Here is a 17,742-nt window from a genome sequence, read left to right on the forward strand (position 1 = left end):
GACACGCTGACGCAGAGGCACGCTGCCGCGCTGCATCCCGGGTAATGAAGTTCTGCGCGAGCTAAGTGCTAAATAGTTTTCTAGCTGTCTTTTGCTGTGGTGAAGAAAACTGCCTGTGTGTGGGAGTGTGATCCGATTCACCGGATTTCTATTTACGACCAAATGAGTTTCGAATATTTATGACATACCTCATTACAAAACAAAGTATTTGGATTGTTAGCTAACAGATGGATAACCAGGTTGCTGAAGTAAGTTCCATGTTCGTGATCAACTGCACTACCACTATTTGCCAGTAGGAGGAGCTTTTATACAACAAGCCATTTACTCAACAATTCTCCTTTAAAACTTAAACAAAAACCCCTAAAATTAGATTTTCATGTCAATATTGCCCTAATGGAAACCAGATATACAATATATGCATGTTTATATAATATATGTGTAGTATATAAAGTATATAATCAGGTTCTGAGTGAAAAAACATCACTGATGATGCTGAGCCATCACTTTTTTCCTTCTATCTGCCAAACTTATGTGCTTTAAAGGGGACATATTAGGCTATTTTTCAGTCACGTCATATAGGCCTCAGTGTATTTTCACTGATCTCACTGATTTGATTCGATGACAATTATCTTGTCAACAATTGGATTCTGCAATACATCACAATGCATAACTGTTACATCCCCATTTGACTTCATTAATGCACATGGCTGCTTTTTCAATTCATTCGATTCAATTCAATTCAATTCAATTCAATTCAATTCAATTCAATTCAGCTTTATTCATAAAGTGCTCATTACAACACAGTCATTTCCAGGCACATTTACAGAGAAAACCCAGCAGTTCCACATGAGCAAGCATAATGAAATAATGAATGCAAGCAGTCAGATAAAAATGAACTCCTGTTTCAATTCAGAAAATGACACACAAGACAACAAGTGTATTTATACCAATAAACTAAAATGGAATCAACACAGTCCAGTGTAGTGTAAAGAAGTGCTGAAAATCAAGTAGAAACATTACTGTGTTATGATAAATTGTTTCGTTGTTGTATCAACGCAGAATCGCCCACATCCACATCCATGCATCATAGACACGATTATATTCAACACCCCTACATAAAAGTTTATATCATGTCAGGGAAAAGTTATTCAGAAATATTCAACATGCATGCATTTTTAAAATGTTTCCTCAGAGGAGAAGGAAGTGTAGGACACTTTTGTTTGGGTTGGGATTTTTTCCCAATGGGACCTAATTCTCTTCCTTGTTTATTTGGCTTCCCACATTCTTCCCTCTGCATCAGTACGTCTTTCTTTCTTTCAATATTTTTTTATGAACATTTTTCTGGGGTGTTTGTAGAATATTCCCACCACCAGTAATAACTTTTCAGATATGGAAATGCTGCCATCTAGCGACAGACTGTCATCATTGCTTAAATCACAAACAAACCTGCAGTGTAGGTGGACTACAATGCAAAATAAAATTTTATAATATATTTTTTAAATCTAAAATAATTTCTTTGTTTTTAATTAACTTTGACACGGACGTGCTGTAACCACCTTGACTCTTAAAAGTCTATTTTAGTAATTTGACTGGCTGACCACGGCAAAAAACGAAGGAGAAACCAACTTCGGTTGCAGTGAGTAGCTTCAGCTTCAGGTCGACTGTAGCAGAAGTGTGTGTGAGTGTGTATGAGTGTGTGTGTCCTATGCTGTCCACTATCATGACCTCTCCGTACTTTGTGCGCAGCAGGTCTGTCTCCACCCGGAGAGGAAATCTGCCGTGCTCGTCTCTCGGGTCCAAACTCGGCAGAAGCCCGGTCCCGGTTCCGTCTGACGAGGTGAAGCAGGAAGAGACAGAAATCGAACTCTCAGCTCACGGTGAGAGATCAATATATACAACTGATTTATTGGAGAAGATGCTCTGGTTGACAGAAAAAGAAAAAAAAAGACAAGCATTTGTGTTTGGTCTGCAAGCAGTTTTGGTTGAATGACAGATATTATTGTGAAAAACCAGAATGGTTTTTCACAATAATATCTGTCATTCAACCAAAACTGAGTGCTGGTTTCAGGTGTGTGAAGGTGAGAGATGAGATGGCCATGCTCTATCTGAGCATCGTGCATCATGCACGCCCTCATCCTCCCGTTAGTTCATCCTACTCTGGTATTTTCCTTCAGGTCATGAGTCACTGGAGTTTTAACAGGACTAGTTTCCAGGTACATATTCCAGATTTCATGGCAGACTTTGTGTTTTTTCCTCTTTTCCAGACACTCATGGATCTTCTCAGCAGGCCACGAAACCCGAGGCCTCCCCACAGCGAGCTCAGGGCCGCAGGAGGAGGCGGCTGAAGGTGGAATACGACGACGACGCCGACGCCGTCCCATCGGCGAAGACGGAGCGCTGGCGGCCTCCGCAGTGGGAGAAACAGCTGGAATTGATCCGTGAGATGAGGAAGGGACGCGACGCCCCCGTAGATAAGATGGGAGCGGAGAAGTGCTACGACTCTGAGGCTCCTGCCCACGTACGTGCTCACGCCACACCGTTTGTAAGTCGCAGCTTCAGTTGTGGTGCAGTCGTTGGACCCTGCTTCCTGTGGCCTCAGGTGAGGCGTTTCCAGGTGCTGGTGTCTCTCATGCTGTCCAGTCAAACCAAGGATCAGGTGACGGCGGCGGCCATGCAGAAGCTCCGAGCTCATGGATGCAGCGCAGAAAACATCCTGGCCACTGATGACGAGGAGCTGGGGAAACTCATCTATCCCGTTGGCTTTTGGAGGGTAATTTTAAAAAAAAAAAATAACCGAAGCAAATGCTTGATGGAGTTGGTCTGGAATGCATCTTCTCGTCTTGCTGTAGAATAAAGTGAAGTATCTGAAGCTGACCTCAGCCGTGCTGCAGAAGGACTTCGGGGGAGACATCCCCGACAGCGTGGAGGGGCTGGTCCGCCTCCCGGGAGTCGGACCCAAGATGGCTCACCTGGCCATGGACATCGCCTGGGACCAGGTGTCCGGCATCGGTGGGTTCTTGACTCTGGAACGTCGAAAACAAAGATACGACAAGTCTAAAGGATCAACATGGATTCACAGAGTCAGACATTTATCTGCAGAGTCGCACTAACAGCAGCTATCTGCTGTTGTCAGATGAATGTCGAGAACATCCACATTCTAAAACTAAACAAAATCGCTCTCTCTCTCTTTTTTTTTTTGTTTTTTTAAATTGACACTCAGGTGTGGACACGCATGTGCATCGCATCTCCAACAGGCTGGGCTGGCTCAGAAAACCGACTAAAAACCCCGAGGAGACGCGTAAGGCCCTGGAGGAGTGGCTGCCGAGGTAATTCACCGCTGAACCAAGAGCTGTTTTCACTAAGACAATCAGAGATTTGACGTGTTTATGACAGTCTTTATTAGTACTGAGAATAATCACAGCAAAATAAGATGCATTTATCTAAAAAAGTAGGGTTATTTTTTTTAGTTTGCACCATTTTTCTGTACAAACTGCTCAAACAGAAATAAGAGAACCCCTACTTTAACTTTGCGACAGGCCACTACTGCCTGTTTTCTGTTTACAGTGTGTGAAAAGCTGAACCTTGTTGTCCGACAGGGAGCTCTGGAGCGAGATCAACTGGCTGCTGGTGGGTTTTGGACAGCAGGTCTGCCTTCCCATCAGCCCTCTCTGCTCTTTATGTCTGAACCAGCGCAGCTGTCCGTCCGCCTTCCAGAGCTCTCCTCCCAAGAGGCCCAAACCTGGATCTCCGCCTGCAGCCTCCTCCTCCTCCTCCTCCTCCTCCTCCTCCTCTCGGATAAAAACTGAACCGGGATCAGATGAAATGATCAAGAGGGAGGCGTCGACCTCACAGGCGCGAAAGATAAAAAGTAAAGTGTCCTGAACTTTACAGTTGAAGTTTTGTCACATCTGGACACGTTCATGTTTAGAGACACTAAAACAGACATTTAAGCTGAAGATGTTCGAGTATTTTCACTGGTGGCACTGATTTCAAACTGTTCAGGCAAGATATTATATTTTTCTACTTTTAGTGCTGTTTTTTATTAAATGAATAAAATATATGTGTCAGAATTGGTTGTTAGTTGGAATTCTTCCTACAAATCAAGTGGTTTTTTTCTGCTCAGAACATCCATCCATCCATCTCTATAGTGCACAGCACAAACACTGGAATTCACACCTCCAGGCAGCTTTAGAGCCACTAACTGCTGTTTTCCTGACTGTGTGAGAAAATCAGAGTCCCTGGAGTCAAACCCTCACGTGCACAGTGAGAACCTGCACACTCAGCTCAGGACGCTGCTCGTGCAGTGACGATGACTGTGAACAGTGTTTGTGGTCTGTCTGGGCTCAAACACATGAAAATACAGCAATTAATAATCATGTTTTTGTCAATCAAGCTCTGGCTGCTGATCTGACCAAATATTTCTCATTGAAACGTCTAATAAATGATTCTAAACTGATCACGTAGAAAGTGAAGGTTCATTTTTATTCGGGGACAATATTCAAAAAGCTGAAAGGATTGTTTCCTAAAATAATAGTGGCCTTCTCCAGTGACCACTGAAACAGGTTCTGCTTGCTGCAGTCCTTCCACCTCTTTGCGCCGGTAATTAAATCTCGGTAGGAATGAATGGTGACCCAATCTGCAGCCCTGTTCCTGTGCTGCGTGTGCTGCAAGGTTCAGCTATAATCTTATTAACATTAACAATCTATTTTACACTTCCAGGCTCGCCGGGCTTGCTGTTGTGAAAGCGTCCGATTGTTTTATTCATGGATGTTGTTGCGCAGCGAGCAGTTGATTTCCCACACTTCCATATTCAGGCAGAGCTGGTTTTTTGCATGTCGCGGCAGGACGTGCACGCACACGTGTAAACGCCGCTTCTCAGTGAGGCGTGGCTGCTGCTCCTCAGCATGCTGGTTCACTGACAGTTTATCATTGCTGGAGTGAACCCGGTGGCATGCAGCGGGTTCCTCAGTAGTTTGTAATCCAGCTTTGTCTGTGTTTTGGTAAAGATACTTATGAAAACAATTTGACCACGAAGTCCACCACATTAGATCAGTTCAGAATAGAAGTGAGTATTTTTAGTCAGAGCATTATAGTGAATAACCTGTATTTTAGAATTCAAGGCACAACAATGCAAAACCTGTAAAGGTTTAAAAAATATCTGAGTAGTTTTTTTGGTAGATATTTTTCTACTTCTGCATAAGTGTTTGTACTTAAAATCACATTTAGGCAGTACAGCAGTCATGATGAAAACAGTTCAGTGATGCCTGTACCTGTAAGCAGACCTGACTCAGCTGTGAATGTTCCAGCTGACTGATCACTGTTCTGAATGTGACTCTTGAAGAATGAGATAATGCTGAGAGTCGAAAACAAATGTGTGTGAATTTTGTATGTTGAGTTTGTGGCCATTTTGGAAACACCCTGAAGGTGGCAACTGTTACGGTAAAATGAAATATTATAGTGTTTTTGTGTTCTTTTTTTTTAACATGAATGTTTCCATGTGTGGCATTAAAAGATGCTCTGAATATAATTTTAGGTAAAGCAAGAGAGTATGTGGCTGATGTTTATTTATCACCACTAAAGTAGATCTATCAGTTCATGTGGGTGAAATAAAACATTTACAAATGGGAATCATTTGTCTTCACATGCTGAAACAATTCAGACAAAAATTTACATTGAAGGAAAATCTTTATTTGTACATTTCTTTTGGAAGATTGTGCAGATGCGTGTTGATTTAAACATGCATTGATATGTTTATTATATTTGTTCTATCATGAGGCATGAAGTGTCTGCATGAGAGGTGAAAACATTTTGTAACTGAAGAGGTTCTGTTTAACTGTGCAGTTAAAACCTCATTTATTCAGGTGTGAATGGAAACAGATCCACCGGCCGTTTAATGGAAAAACACACCGGTGTGAGTCACATTTAATCAAACTGGATGTTGATTTGTAAAGACAGTGTGAAGAACATTATGTGAATTTAAATAAACATGGGACAACCTTTCAAATCTCCACTTCATCATCATTGATCAGACTTCATCTGAGGGTGAGTGAACAACAACAGTCACACGGCCAAACTGATAATATTTACCTGTTGAGTGTCTCATCTTCCCTGATCTTTATCGGCGCCACACCCCCATCACAACAACAAGAAAAGGTCAGACTCCATGAGACATCAAATCCCCTTTTACGCAACTGACCTTCCACTGATCTCCAGTGAGGATGGAGCAGGAGGAAGGATAAGGAAGCTTTTCTTTCCCAGGTCACAGGCAGTCGGGTTTCAGCCACCTGCGGCGCGTTCCTGCCTCCCTGGGGCTGAAGTTCTCAGTGGACTTATCGAATCGACTGGACAAATCGCTTCTCGCTTGTGAAACTGTGACCTGGCGCACTCTTGCGTCCTCAGCATGGCCTTCAGTTTGTCTCTGCGGCGCGCGGCTGGCCGCGTCGCGTCGCCAGGCGCGCGCTCAGGAGGACGGTGGCATGTGTTGTTGACGCCTCTTCACTCTCGCCGGGACGGATCAGAGGACGCACGCCCAGCTGACGAGGAGAATTAAGCGTTCCGTGAGGAGGACAGCTTTCTAATCTCTGATCTGCGGGATTACACCTCTGATGGACGGGTCTTAGCGCGGCTCCGCGGGGTTTGGGCCATTTGGACCGCTCTTTACGCGCACGGCGCGCCGCTTTTACGCCTTCATTTTTTTTTTTTTTTTTTGCGCTTCAGGAATTTGCACAATGGATTAATTCCTCATCGGTTTTAGTCCAGTTTTGTATCATTTCTGCACCCGACACGATTGAGGATTAATAAAGGACCCGCATGATGCTTCAGGATGGTGATCTTTTGGTCAGTGGAGCGCGCAGCCGTGCGTTGGATTAGGAGCCTGCGACTTTCCACCGCACCTGGGCGAAGCGCCCGCTTGTTCCCCTGAGACTCTCGGACTTGTTTTCCGCCTGTTGACGCGCCGGGATGGAAAGCGAGCCGCGGCCCAGGCTGTGTTACCTGACCAAAGGAGAGCGCGGGTACGGGTTCCACCTGCACGGCGAGCGCAACAAAGGCGGACAGTTCATCCGCAAAGTGGACCCCGGGTCCTCGGCCGACATGGGCGGGCTGCGCGCCGGAGACCGGGTGGTGGAGGTGAACGGGGAGAACGTGGAGAACGACTCTCACCACCAGGTGAGTGACTGAACCTGAACTTTGTGAAAAGGCGCATGAGAGGCACGCAGAGGCGCGTAAACTCTCAGAGGCGCAAACAAAGCGTCTATATACCTGTTGGACCACTTTCCCTTGCCCGAGGAGGAGGAGGGGGGCACTAAATGGGTCAGTGTGTGCCTTGTGTACTGGGAATGGCTGGGTGTCTTTGTCTCAACATAAAGATATGTTATATGCAGGACAGTTCACAGTAAACAACACGCACTGATTCACAGAACACTGATTATCTGTTGTCTTGTCTGCCAGGTGGTGAACCGAATCCGCGAAGTGCCTCACCGCACCCGGCTGCTGGTGGTGGACCGGGAGACGGATGACTACCTCCGGAGCCGCGGCGTGGCCTGCACGGAGGACCTGGCCATCGAGATGGGCACCCTGTCCCCTCGCCCCTCTCCCATGCAAACCCCCTCGGTCTCTCCCATCCCCAGAGACGGCTCGCCTCTCCACAGAGCCAAGGCCAACCACACACTCTCGCTCCAGCACCCTGCAGCCGAGCCCCCCGCCGCCATGGCCGCTCGGGACAAGGTCAAGAGGTCTTCAGTGACTTCAAGCACAGCCACAGACCCAGAGGTAAGAGTGGACCTCCGGATATGAGACTCTCGTTTGTGGTTTGATGATTGAGAAGCGCCCGGCCAGACATGTGTCTGTATTATCAGAAAAGCCCAAACAGAAGGGACACGGGAGGCCAGATTCAGAGGTTTTCTTGGTTACTTGGTCGCTCCAAAGCGAACCAGTGTGCTAAGAGTGCGTGCCACAGTGTGTAGACTCTTGGCCTTGATGTCTGTGGGGCACTAATCTGGATTTGGCCACCCTTCTGTCTGGATGCGGCATTTCTAAAGAGATTGAAGTATCTTCACAAGAGGGACTGAACGAAGGAAGAGAAGACGAATCTGTTTTTAGTATTACACACTGAAACTCAAAAGCGGAGAAAAACAAGAGAGCACATGTTCAAAATGCAACAAGAAAATATTCAGATAAGACATTTGTTCACATTTAAAGAGCTGTAGGTGTTTATACTGTTGGTTAAAGTTGTCATTCTGTGTTTTAATCTTCTGGTTGACTTGAATATTGTTCACAGATGGGCAGGGTTTACAGAAATGCACTTCCTAAAGTTGTAAAGTCAGTAACATGATGCTTTGATGTTTACGCCTGGAATAAAAATCAAACAGAACATACCAGTGTGCTGTCTCATCGAGTCTCCCTGACTCCCTCCCTCCTTGTTTCCTGTCAGTCAAACATTTGCTGCTTATAAATTATTGTTACGCCAGTTTGTGAAACAGAGGATTAGAAACTTTCAAAAACAGACAAGAAGTGAAGAGTTTAGTTTGACTTGAAGTAGGTTTAATGCATTCTTTCGTTTCTTGAGAATTGATCATGAATCAGGTTCTACCTGTTACTGTTTCTGTACACAGACCTTTGTTCACGTCTACAGAGCTGGATTTGTAATCCGACAAGTTCTACAAAGTCATCCAGACAAATTTTAAAACGTTTTACAGCTCCTGCTGTCTTGATCAGTTATGTTTCACAGCAGACAAACATTACAGAAGATTTTTCCTCATTTATTTCTGCACCTAAATATTTTAAATTAACGGTGACAAAGCAGCCTTTGTGTGTTTGTTGGGATGAAACAAAGTACTGTTCACATTTTAACGGAGCAGTGCTTCCTAATGAGACTCAACAACACAAAGTCACATTTTCCTGCTGTGAGGCCTTAATACCTGTGGTCTTCCAGCCAAGTAAAGGGATCACAAAAGATTTTGGTGAGCTGTGAAAACTTTCTTGACTAAAAAAACACCTGCAAATTCATTCAGTTTTGTAAGTTTCTGAGTCTGTTCAAATGATGGAAGCTCAGCTAAATTTCCACAGACATCAGTGTGACGTCTTAATGTCGGCGAGGCAGCAGTAATAACAGGGAGCCAGCTGTCAGAGATTGAACTCAGTGTTTGGGGTTCAAACAAGGTGGATTGGTGACTCACGTCAAGCGACCTGCTGAAGACACTGTAAATAGAGGCTGTCCGGCGGACGGCCGTCACACTTCTTTCCCAGTGCAGCTCAATATAAAATAAAACGAGAAAAGCCCATGTAACACCCAGCTGCATTCCAACAGGAACAAACAGAAACATTCAAATCTTTTATTGATTATTAACATAACATTGTACCTGTCCTTCTTTAAGGAACATCTCCATTTTTAAACAGTCTTTTTTTGTACTATAAAAAGCAAAAAAATGAACAAAAACTCCACTACACACACAGACATCAAAAAGCCTGGTAATGTAAATGACGGTGGCAGTAAAAAAACATAAATAAAGACACTTTACTACTGTACCTACCCACCAACCACTGCTCTTTTAACAATATCTGATGTTATAAAGTCAGATTGAACAGTACTATTAGCATATTCTCCTTGTTTTATGTGCAGCAAAGAAGCGTAAAAAAATAAAATTTTTGACATTTTTAAAAAGTGATGGCGCCATCAACACCTGACTTTTATTAGAATATTTACAGACATTGTCTGTACCCCAAAAATTTGTGATGAGAATAATGAAATATAAAATGACAACATCGTATTCAAGAGAACTGGTGACTTGCGCAGGTGTTCCTGTCCTCCCCATAGTTAGCCGTGATTGGCTCCAGCACCACAAACAGAAGATGGATGTGTTGATTGATTTTCAAAAGGTGCTGTGTGATCTTAGTTCTGGTGAAATGATTGACCAGACTTGCATGTCGTTTCATCACCTCTGTGTTTATTGTCTTGCAACTGACATTAAAATCTTTGTTCATATAAATACAGGCAGCATTTCATTGTTGCATAAGGTTATTATGGCAGCAGATACCATTATTTAATCATCTTATTCAACCTTAGTTTTGGTTCCTTTTCACAGTTTGCAGCGGCCTGTGACAGATCTTTCCTTTTTTTTACTTTCCTGAAAGAGTTCCTCAAGTCTTTAACCATTTATGAAGCACTCTGAAGTATTTGTAAATGGAGAATTTCAACACAGGACTGGTTGAAAGATACGTCAAGAGCAAATTTTTTTTTAAATATTTCTGACTTTTTAGTGTCACTATTGCCAAATGCAGTTAAGTTAAATTTATATACAACAAAAATCTGTAGGAAGGTGTAAACCTGCTCAAAGGAATGAAATCTTTCCCAACCGAGAGCATTTTTTTTCATGGAGGCCGAGTCCATCCATCTATCTACTGTATCACTTCATCCAAGAGCTGCAGCTGGTCCTGAATATGGACAACATGGAGGCTGCACTCTGGACTGGTCGCCACGCAAACACAGAAAAACAGACACATGGAAGAACGTGCTCGAGTGGCCACTTTGGAGTCCCTAATAAGATCAATAAATGAGCAGGTTTCATGGGTTTGGATTATGGAAGGAAGCATCTGGAGGGAAAAAAACAAAACCCAAATATTGCACACAGTAAGTCTCTGAACCCAGAAACGAATCAGACTTCCCTCACTGTCAGATAAGAGGGTTAGCCACTGCACTGCATACCTTTAACAAATAAAACTCCCTCAAACACAGAAAGGAAAGCAACTTAACAGCATTGAAAACGAAAGATGAACACACCACTAGCAGAACTGTCTGTGCTGTAAGATGTTAAAAGTACGATCAATCGCAAATAACAAATTGCTCCAATAGATCAGCTCAGATATTTGAGGTCAGTCTGCTGTGTAGTGTGTGTGTGTGTGTGTGTTTGTGTGTGTGAACTTAAAAGGATCACTTAGGTGTGAATCTGGGTTTGTGGACTTCATCAAGTTTCATTGGAGCATAAGTGACAGAGAGACCAATTAGCAGATCAGCTCACCCATGGAGCTGCAGCGGTGTCACCAGGCCGTCGGGATGCAGGCACACCCTTCAGGAAAGGCACTGACACCACGACCCGGCCCAAAGCAAAGCCCAGCTGGAGTCAGAGCAGGCTGAGGAGTCGTGACTCTTGTCACTGGGCATTACGCTCAGGGTGGGTCTGTCCGCTCTATCCACTTAGCCCACCCCAAGACCCGAGGGTCAGCCCAGCAGCTTCTTTCACCTGATAGTAAACACACTTCATTGATGTTATGTAAGAGCAACAAAAAGCAGAATGCTGGGAATGTTTATTAAAGGAGCACAAAGCAGCTACAGAACATTTGGCATGACCGTGGTCATGAATTGTATGTGAACAGCATCTGTTTGTTAATCCAGGCTCATCATGATTTCACTGTGTCGTTTCTGAAAACCTGAGTTTTTGACTGATTGCATGTTACTGACATTAATCAAGAAGCTTTCGTTTCAAGTACCAAATGTGAGAAAAGCAATGTGAACGGCTTTGAGACTGTTATGATGAAAAATTTTGATTTGAATCCTACCGCACATTAGATGTATTATCTATTCTCCATATGGACTCAGATTGGACTGTTTTAACTACCTCTTGTAAACATTTTGAACTCTATTATATATCTGTCTTTTATCCTGTTATTGAACTTGAAAATAGAACCAACATCTTTGCTTGTCCTGCTGTCGCTTGCAGCTGCCGGCTGAGCCGTCGCCTGAGCCCGCCGTGGAGCGCGTGCCCCGCCTGTGCCACCTGGTGAAGGGAGAGCACGGCTTCGGCTTCAACCTGCACAGCGACAAGCAGAAGCGCGGCCAGTTCGTCCGGGTCGTGGACGCCGAATCGGCCGCTGAGGGCGCGGGCATGCGGGTCGGGGACAGACTCGTGGAGGTACGCATGAAACCGTACATGAAATGGGAGCTTTTTGAGGTACGATGGTTTGATTAAATGATGCATGGGAATAATGGAACAATATTACAGCGGCACTCTTCGTATTAATCAGGTCTGTGCAGTGGCTTGGAGTGTGATTGGATTGGGGCAGATTAGCCGGGGTGGCTCAGAGGAGATGTGAAGGGAGGGGTGCTGAAAGAGAGGACGGAATCAGAGACAACATGGTGGAGATCCAGAAGTGGGTCTTCTCCCCTCTGGGATCACACTGGCATGAAATGTGATGGAACACAAGCCAGGGACTGTCGACTTTCCATTTCTGTCCGCCTGCAGAGCGCAGTTAGTGGAACAGCGAGGAAACAGGAAGAGAACTCATGCAAATCAAATGTCAGCTCTTTATCTGCTCAGCACCTCCTCCTCCCCCCTCACCTCCTGCCTGGCTGTCCCAGGTGAACGGCGTGGCCACAGAAGGCCTGAGGCACTCAGAGGTGGTGGCCCTCATCAGGACTGGGGGAGGGGAGGTGCGCCTCCTAGTGGTCGACCCGGAGACAGACGAGCTGTTCCAGAGGCTGGGGATCACACCAACCTCCAGCCACATCAAAGGTCAGACACCGCACGTGCCCTCATACTGCGGTTTTCGTGCAATTTGCTGATTTTTTAAAATCTTATTACAGTTATTTCTGAAGTTACCAGTTGATAGAAATAAACTTCAGTTGGCTGCTTTAATAATTTCACAGTTAAATTGTTGCTGTGACACTGTTCAGGTCTAATGAGGTCTAAGCGCAGCTGAATTTAATGTCAGAACAAACCCATGATAGGTCAGAGCCACACACAGTCTAATGATGGTGAGTGAGCCAGATCAGTCAATCATAAATAACTCTGCATGTTTTCCAATTTATTTGAATTCATTGTGATCATTTAGATTTCACAAAACATGAACATTTTTTAATTTGCAAAGTCAGGTTTTGATATTTTCAATAATACTTCCTGCTTTAAAATGAAATGTAAAAAAAAAGTAGACCTCTATTTGCGGTCAGTGTTTTGTCCTTATAATCTGTGGCAAGTGGCAAAAGTCCTTTTTGGCTGTCCAAATCTGCAGAAAGAGCTAAAGTTCTCGTTGAAAAGTTAATCTTTTTAGGCTCACAGTGTCAATCTGCTGCTGGTAAAGACTTTTTTTTAAAATATTCATCTTCTCATCAAAATACAAAATAGAACCAGATTTTTTTTTGTTGTTGTTTGTTTTTTTAAATAAAGTGAAGAAAAGGTTTCATCAACACTTCTACAGTTTGTACGACCATCTGGAGGCCCGGGATGGGATCTTCTGCAGACTGATTGCTTTATATCATATTGTCAGTGTCACTGCTTTTTAGAAGAAACAATTTATTAACTAATGATAACAAAAAACCACCACCTTCCAGACGACACTGTATACTTCCTGATAAAGCGAGCCGATGTGTATTGAGAACTGTAGTATTGCGGATGCAGACTAATGTTAATGCTGTTTAAAGTCTTACATCTTGCTGTCAAAAGGAGTTCAGGATGAATTAGTTCAGGATTATCGGCCTGGTTTTGTCATTAATGAGATTTAAGTATGATTGTTCAGCTTACTCTGAGCACAGACAGCAGCTCTGCGCCTTAACAGGAAAAGTAATGGCGAACAAGCACACTGAAGACTCAGCCATGTTTGAAACTTCTCTCAGTTACAAGTGCAGTCGTGTTACAGCATCAGTCACCTCTTCGCTTCACCTTCCCACAGAGGTCTATGTGGACGACGACACAGAGGCGGAAATCTCCCAGCCGACCCCGTCCCCGCCCCCCGAGCCCCCTGAGCCCCCCGAGCCCCCCGCCACACATCCACCCGTCATAAACGTCACTCTGACAAACTCGCCCGTCTCGACCCCGTCGCCCAAACCTCGAACCAACGGAAGCTCGGCGTCGCAGTCCTCCAGGAGTTCCACCACGCAGTCAGAGATCAGCAGCTCAGACATGAGCATCCAGGTAAGTTGGTTTGTAACTTTCCCACTGACAGTCACATGATTCAGGAAATACACACACAGTAAAACAAAGGGGCCGTCTCTCTTTTTGTGTGTGCTCTCACAAGTTTTGTATTTCTTTCTGTATTTGTGTTTCCAGGTCTGACAGTTTGTGTTTGTGTGTCTTGCAGGTCCCAGATGAGGATGAGCGGCGCGTTTCAGACCCTTTCCTGGACAGCGGCCTCCGTCTGAGTCCCACCGCAGCTGAGGCCAAGCTGAAGGCCCTGGCAGGTCGCAACAAGAAGAGAGCGCCTCCTATGGACTGGAGCAAGAAACAACAGATCTTCAGCAACTTCTAGATTGGAGAAGATCAGGAAAACAGTTGAAGTCAGGCTGACATCGAGCGACAAAACACCCTTCATCCCTCTCTCAAAGGTTTGGACATGGGAAGAGTTTTAAAGGAAGTAAAAAGGAGGAAAGAGGTTGGTAGGAACATTTGTGAAATGTTCAGACTCCATTCAGTGTGAAAAAACCCATAATATATCAGATAGTATTCTCTAGACCTCCACTTATCAGTATCTTGGAGAACATGTTCTCTGGATGTGTCTCGCTGCTTTAAACAGACATTAATGACCGGTAGGGCTTTTATCAAGAGACTAAAATATGCAAACGATGACCGGAGGAGACCAAGTGTTTCTTTTCATTGAGTCATGATCATTTCAGGGCCAAGAGTCGGACTGCGAGCTCCTCCACAGCCATTCTCCTGTAGCAATGTCTGTCAGCGTCTCTTCTCAGACAGAGATATTATTTCCTGATGTAGCATTTTTAGATTTTCTCTCACTTTCCTTTGTTTTCAGTCCAAAGCATCTCAGTTCAGTCTTTGAATAGGCATCGATGTATTTATCTGATTCCCAGATTAGAAACCATGTAAATTTTAATCACATGGGGAAAATTGGGAACGATTAAATTATAAGATAAATGATGTTTGATCACCTCAGTGCTTCTTTTAGCTGTTCCAGAGTGATTTCTGAGAGGAGAAACATATTTTAAAGAGATTTTATTCACTAGAACTGAACACTCTCTCATTACCTGTTAGATTTCAGTTTTTTTTCCTCCAGTGTACTTGATTGTAATCTCTCACAATGTGAAATAAAGTTTCAAATGATAAGCAAAATATGATAACTGTGTCAGTTTTTAACACATTTTGAGATGTCATTCTTAGGTGTGTTTGCCGGGGCAGAAAACCAAACTGCAACTGTCTATATTATGAATTTCAACTAGGTAGTTTCACTCATGCTTAACTACAAATGACACTATTCGGTCTATTTTCCTACTTTTAAAAAGCTCAAAGACAGTCAGATGTGTCACAGCCTGTTGTGAGAATCATTTGGACATCCATTCCCACATTTCACCACCCATCATTAACCCACTTGATTGCTTTACATCTCATAATTGCACACAAATGATTATTGCAGATAAACAAAACCCACTCTGGTCGCTGCTGCTCGGTTCCCGTATCCTTCCTCCGCTGGAGCCCCTCTCTCCTGCTCATCGTGAATCCCTGGCCGATGCTGATTCCACTTATTAACATCGTATAAAAGCAGTTTCAGTCTTACCTTTTTGCCATCCCTGTCTTATGCAGCATCCTGAAGTGCTCCAAGCCTCCAATAAAACTCCAACCCAGATTCAAACTCGCATTTTAAAGGACACAAACATAATATGAGAAGCAATATAAAGATATGAAGGCAACGCTTGGGAAAGGGACGGTGTCCGGGGCAGAAATGCAGTTTGCTGCTGGAGGTTGATGATGCTGTGCAGAGGTTTGAGTCAGATTCGTTCTTCACACAGACACACACTCTGCATCATGTTTATTGATCAGAAATGTTTTTGACTAGTAAGTCCAACATGAATACCATGGATTGAAGCGAATTCATTGGCGAGAGGATCCCAAAAGGTTCTCTAAAAAAAGAGACAGAACCCCTCGACTGGTCGAAAGAGAAATGAAACATTTCGTGGACTGATCAAAGTAAGATTTTTCTTTTTGCGTGTCAGATCGCCGACAGATTTTCAGCTGACCTCCAAACACTGAGTCCATGAAGCCAGTGAAGCACGGCGGTGGCAGCATCATAACCTGGGCGTGCGTCTCTTGCGTCGGCATCATGTCTATTTATCACACACCAGGGGTCATGGATCAGTTTGCACACATCAAAATACTTGAGGAGTTCATGCTGTCTTATACTAAAGCTGAAATGCTCCTGGAATGTGTTCATAAAGAAAAATTCAGACTTTGTTTTGTGCTGTTATTATCCACAGGAAAGTCTACAGAAAACCTTGACACTGAAACAATCTGAGAGCACATTTATTTCTGTTGTTTTGTTTGTACTTCTGCAGATCAAAACGCACTTCGTTGGTTTTTGAAACTGCAGCTCTGTATAAGAGCTAGAGCGAGATATCCATTATTCATGGTCGCACCAAGAGTGCAGTTGACTATCAGTTGAATTATCATGAGAACAAAGCGATTTAAATTTGGATTTGAATGACTTTCAACGAATATATCATTCAGATTTAAAGTCTTTCTTGATAGAGTGTCCTTGCTTTTTATGTGTACGGTTTTCATAAAGCACTCTTCTTCCATTTCTTTTCTAAAGTCCCATGAGATGGTATCTTGTAAATAAGTGAAGGTAAAAACAATATTTAAGAAAGGAAAAAAAAAGAAAGGTTCTCAGGCTGATTTTCTTCAGAAATGTAGAAAACATCCCACCCCTTCGTTCTGACAAATACAGATACTAAGTGTAACAGCCATCCTTCAGCACGCAGGACAGGGTTTATTTTCAGTCCACAAACCAGCTGGATTTCCACCAGATGTTACAAACATAAACTATAAATCATGTCAAAGACTCAAAAGCATTTTATTTCCATTCCCACCTTTCAAAAAGAAGGGCACACGAACAGAAGGTACTAAAGTCTTTCTGCCAGACCGCAACAAGATCATGCTCTTTATTATAGAAACAATTTAGAAGGAAGGAAAGAAAAAAAAAAACACTCCATCAGCTAATCTGCTGTTTCCTCAAACTCCTGGAACTCGATCACTAAAGCAAACTACTACAGGATCATCCAATGAAATGTACACTGGCCTTCCCAATACAAAAAAAAAAAAAAAAATACTATTCATGTAACTTAAAAAACATCAGCGGAACAAATAAAAATACACCGAAATCAAACAAGCGACCGAGTACATTTTCATGTACAAGCTTCGAACTAAGAGACTGTGGAAGTAGAAGCAGACTGGAATTCCGATTGTCTTGTGTTTGAAGTGACTTAACGCTGGATTTGATTATCTCAATGGTCACAGTCGAGGTCAAATCAAGTGCCAACCTTTATTTGTATTTCAAACGCCTACATGCTGCAAAACCCGGTAAGATTATCGGTGAAAAGAAATAGATCCCTGTAGTCAATTCGTCAGGTGAAATCTAAACCGCGATTTATCATAAAAGCCCTGCTGCAACTGTATTTCCCGCATCAGCATGACGCAAAATATTGAAATAGCAGCTTATTTCTACTTATTGTGTTTTAAATTTCTGAGGCTGTTGCTCTTTGGCAGTGTCCTAGCTCTTTATTTTGTGAAGTGTTCTGTGCTCTCTTCTAGTCGTGAATTGAGGTGATGTGTTGGTGTGTAAAGGGCAATCATGTTAGTCTGGAATCTACCGACAAGCACGCACACACACACACACACACTGCATTCGCTCGTGGGTGCACACACACACACACACACACACACAGTGACTGCACAGACACGGAGCATGCACACAAAGCTACCACCTCCTCCACTGTGCACACGTCGTCTGGACGGCATCTCAACTGAACAT

The 17,742-nt window shown here is 43.6% G+C and overlaps 2 protein-coding genes across 2 annotated transcripts; both read left to right on the forward strand.

Moving 5' to 3' along the window:
- The first annotated feature begins 1,672 nt into the window (after nucleotides 1–1,672).
- On the forward strand, nucleotides 1,673–4,064 carry LOC115390883 (endonuclease III-like protein 1). The gene is made up of 6 exons (XM_030094924.1): nucleotides 1,673–1,877; nucleotides 2,265–2,518; nucleotides 2,600–2,770; nucleotides 2,850–3,009; nucleotides 3,221–3,326; nucleotides 3,597–4,064. Exons 1-6 carry the CDS (start codon nucleotides 1,706–1,708, stop codon nucleotides 3,880–3,882), a joined length of 1,149 nt encoding a protein of 382 aa, XP_029950784.1. The 5' UTR covers nucleotides 1,673–1,705; the 3' UTR covers nucleotides 3,883–4,064.
- Nucleotides 4,065–6,201: 2,137 nt separating this feature from the next.
- Nucleotides 6,202–15,046, forward strand: LOC115390870 (Na(+)/H(+) exchange regulatory cofactor NHE-RF2-like). Its single transcript, XM_030094902.1, has 6 exons — nucleotides 6,202–7,167; nucleotides 7,450–7,770; nucleotides 11,715–11,906; nucleotides 12,353–12,506; nucleotides 13,660–13,901; nucleotides 14,068–15,046. The coding sequence occupies exons 1-6, from the start codon at nucleotides 6,961–6,963 to the stop codon at nucleotides 14,233–14,235; spliced, it is 1,284 nt and encodes a 427-aa protein (XP_029950762.1). The 5' UTR covers nucleotides 6,202–6,960; the 3' UTR covers nucleotides 14,236–15,046.
- The last annotated feature ends 2,696 nt before the right edge of the window (nucleotides 15,047–17,742 follow it).

The sequence above is a fragment of the Salarias fasciatus genome, chromosome 6 (genome assembly GCF_902148845.1).
Source record: "Salarias fasciatus chromosome 6, fSalaFa1.1, whole genome shotgun sequence".
Lineage (NCBI taxonomy): Eukaryota > Metazoa > Chordata > Actinopteri > Blenniiformes > Blenniidae > Salarias > Salarias fasciatus.

Excerpts from the sequence above, each read along its gene's own strand:
- LOC115390883 (XM_030094924.1), top strand. The coding sequence starts at position 1,706 with ATGCTGTCCACTATCATGACCTCTCCGTACTTTGTGCGCAGCAGGTCT. Across the intron at positions 1,878-2,264 it reads AATCGAACTCTCAGCTCACG|ACACTCATGGATCTTCTCAG; the intron begins GTGAGAGATCAA and ends CCTCTTTTCCAG. Across the intron at positions 3,010-3,220 it reads GGACCAGGTGTCCGGCATCG|GTGTGGACACGCATGTGCAT; the intron begins GTGGGTTCTTGA and ends ATTGACACTCAG.
- LOC115390870 (XM_030094902.1), top strand. The coding sequence starts at position 6,961 with ATGGAAAGCGAGCCGCGGCCCAGGCTGTGTTACCTGACCAAAGGAGAG. Across the intron at positions 7,771-11,714 it reads GCACAGCCACAGACCCAGAG|CTGCCGGCTGAGCCGTCGCC; the intron begins GTAAGAGTGGAC and ends TGTCGCTTGCAG. Across the intron at positions 12,507-13,659 it reads AACCTCCAGCCACATCAAAG|AGGTCTATGTGGACGACGAC; the intron begins GTCAGACACCGC and ends ACCTTCCCACAG.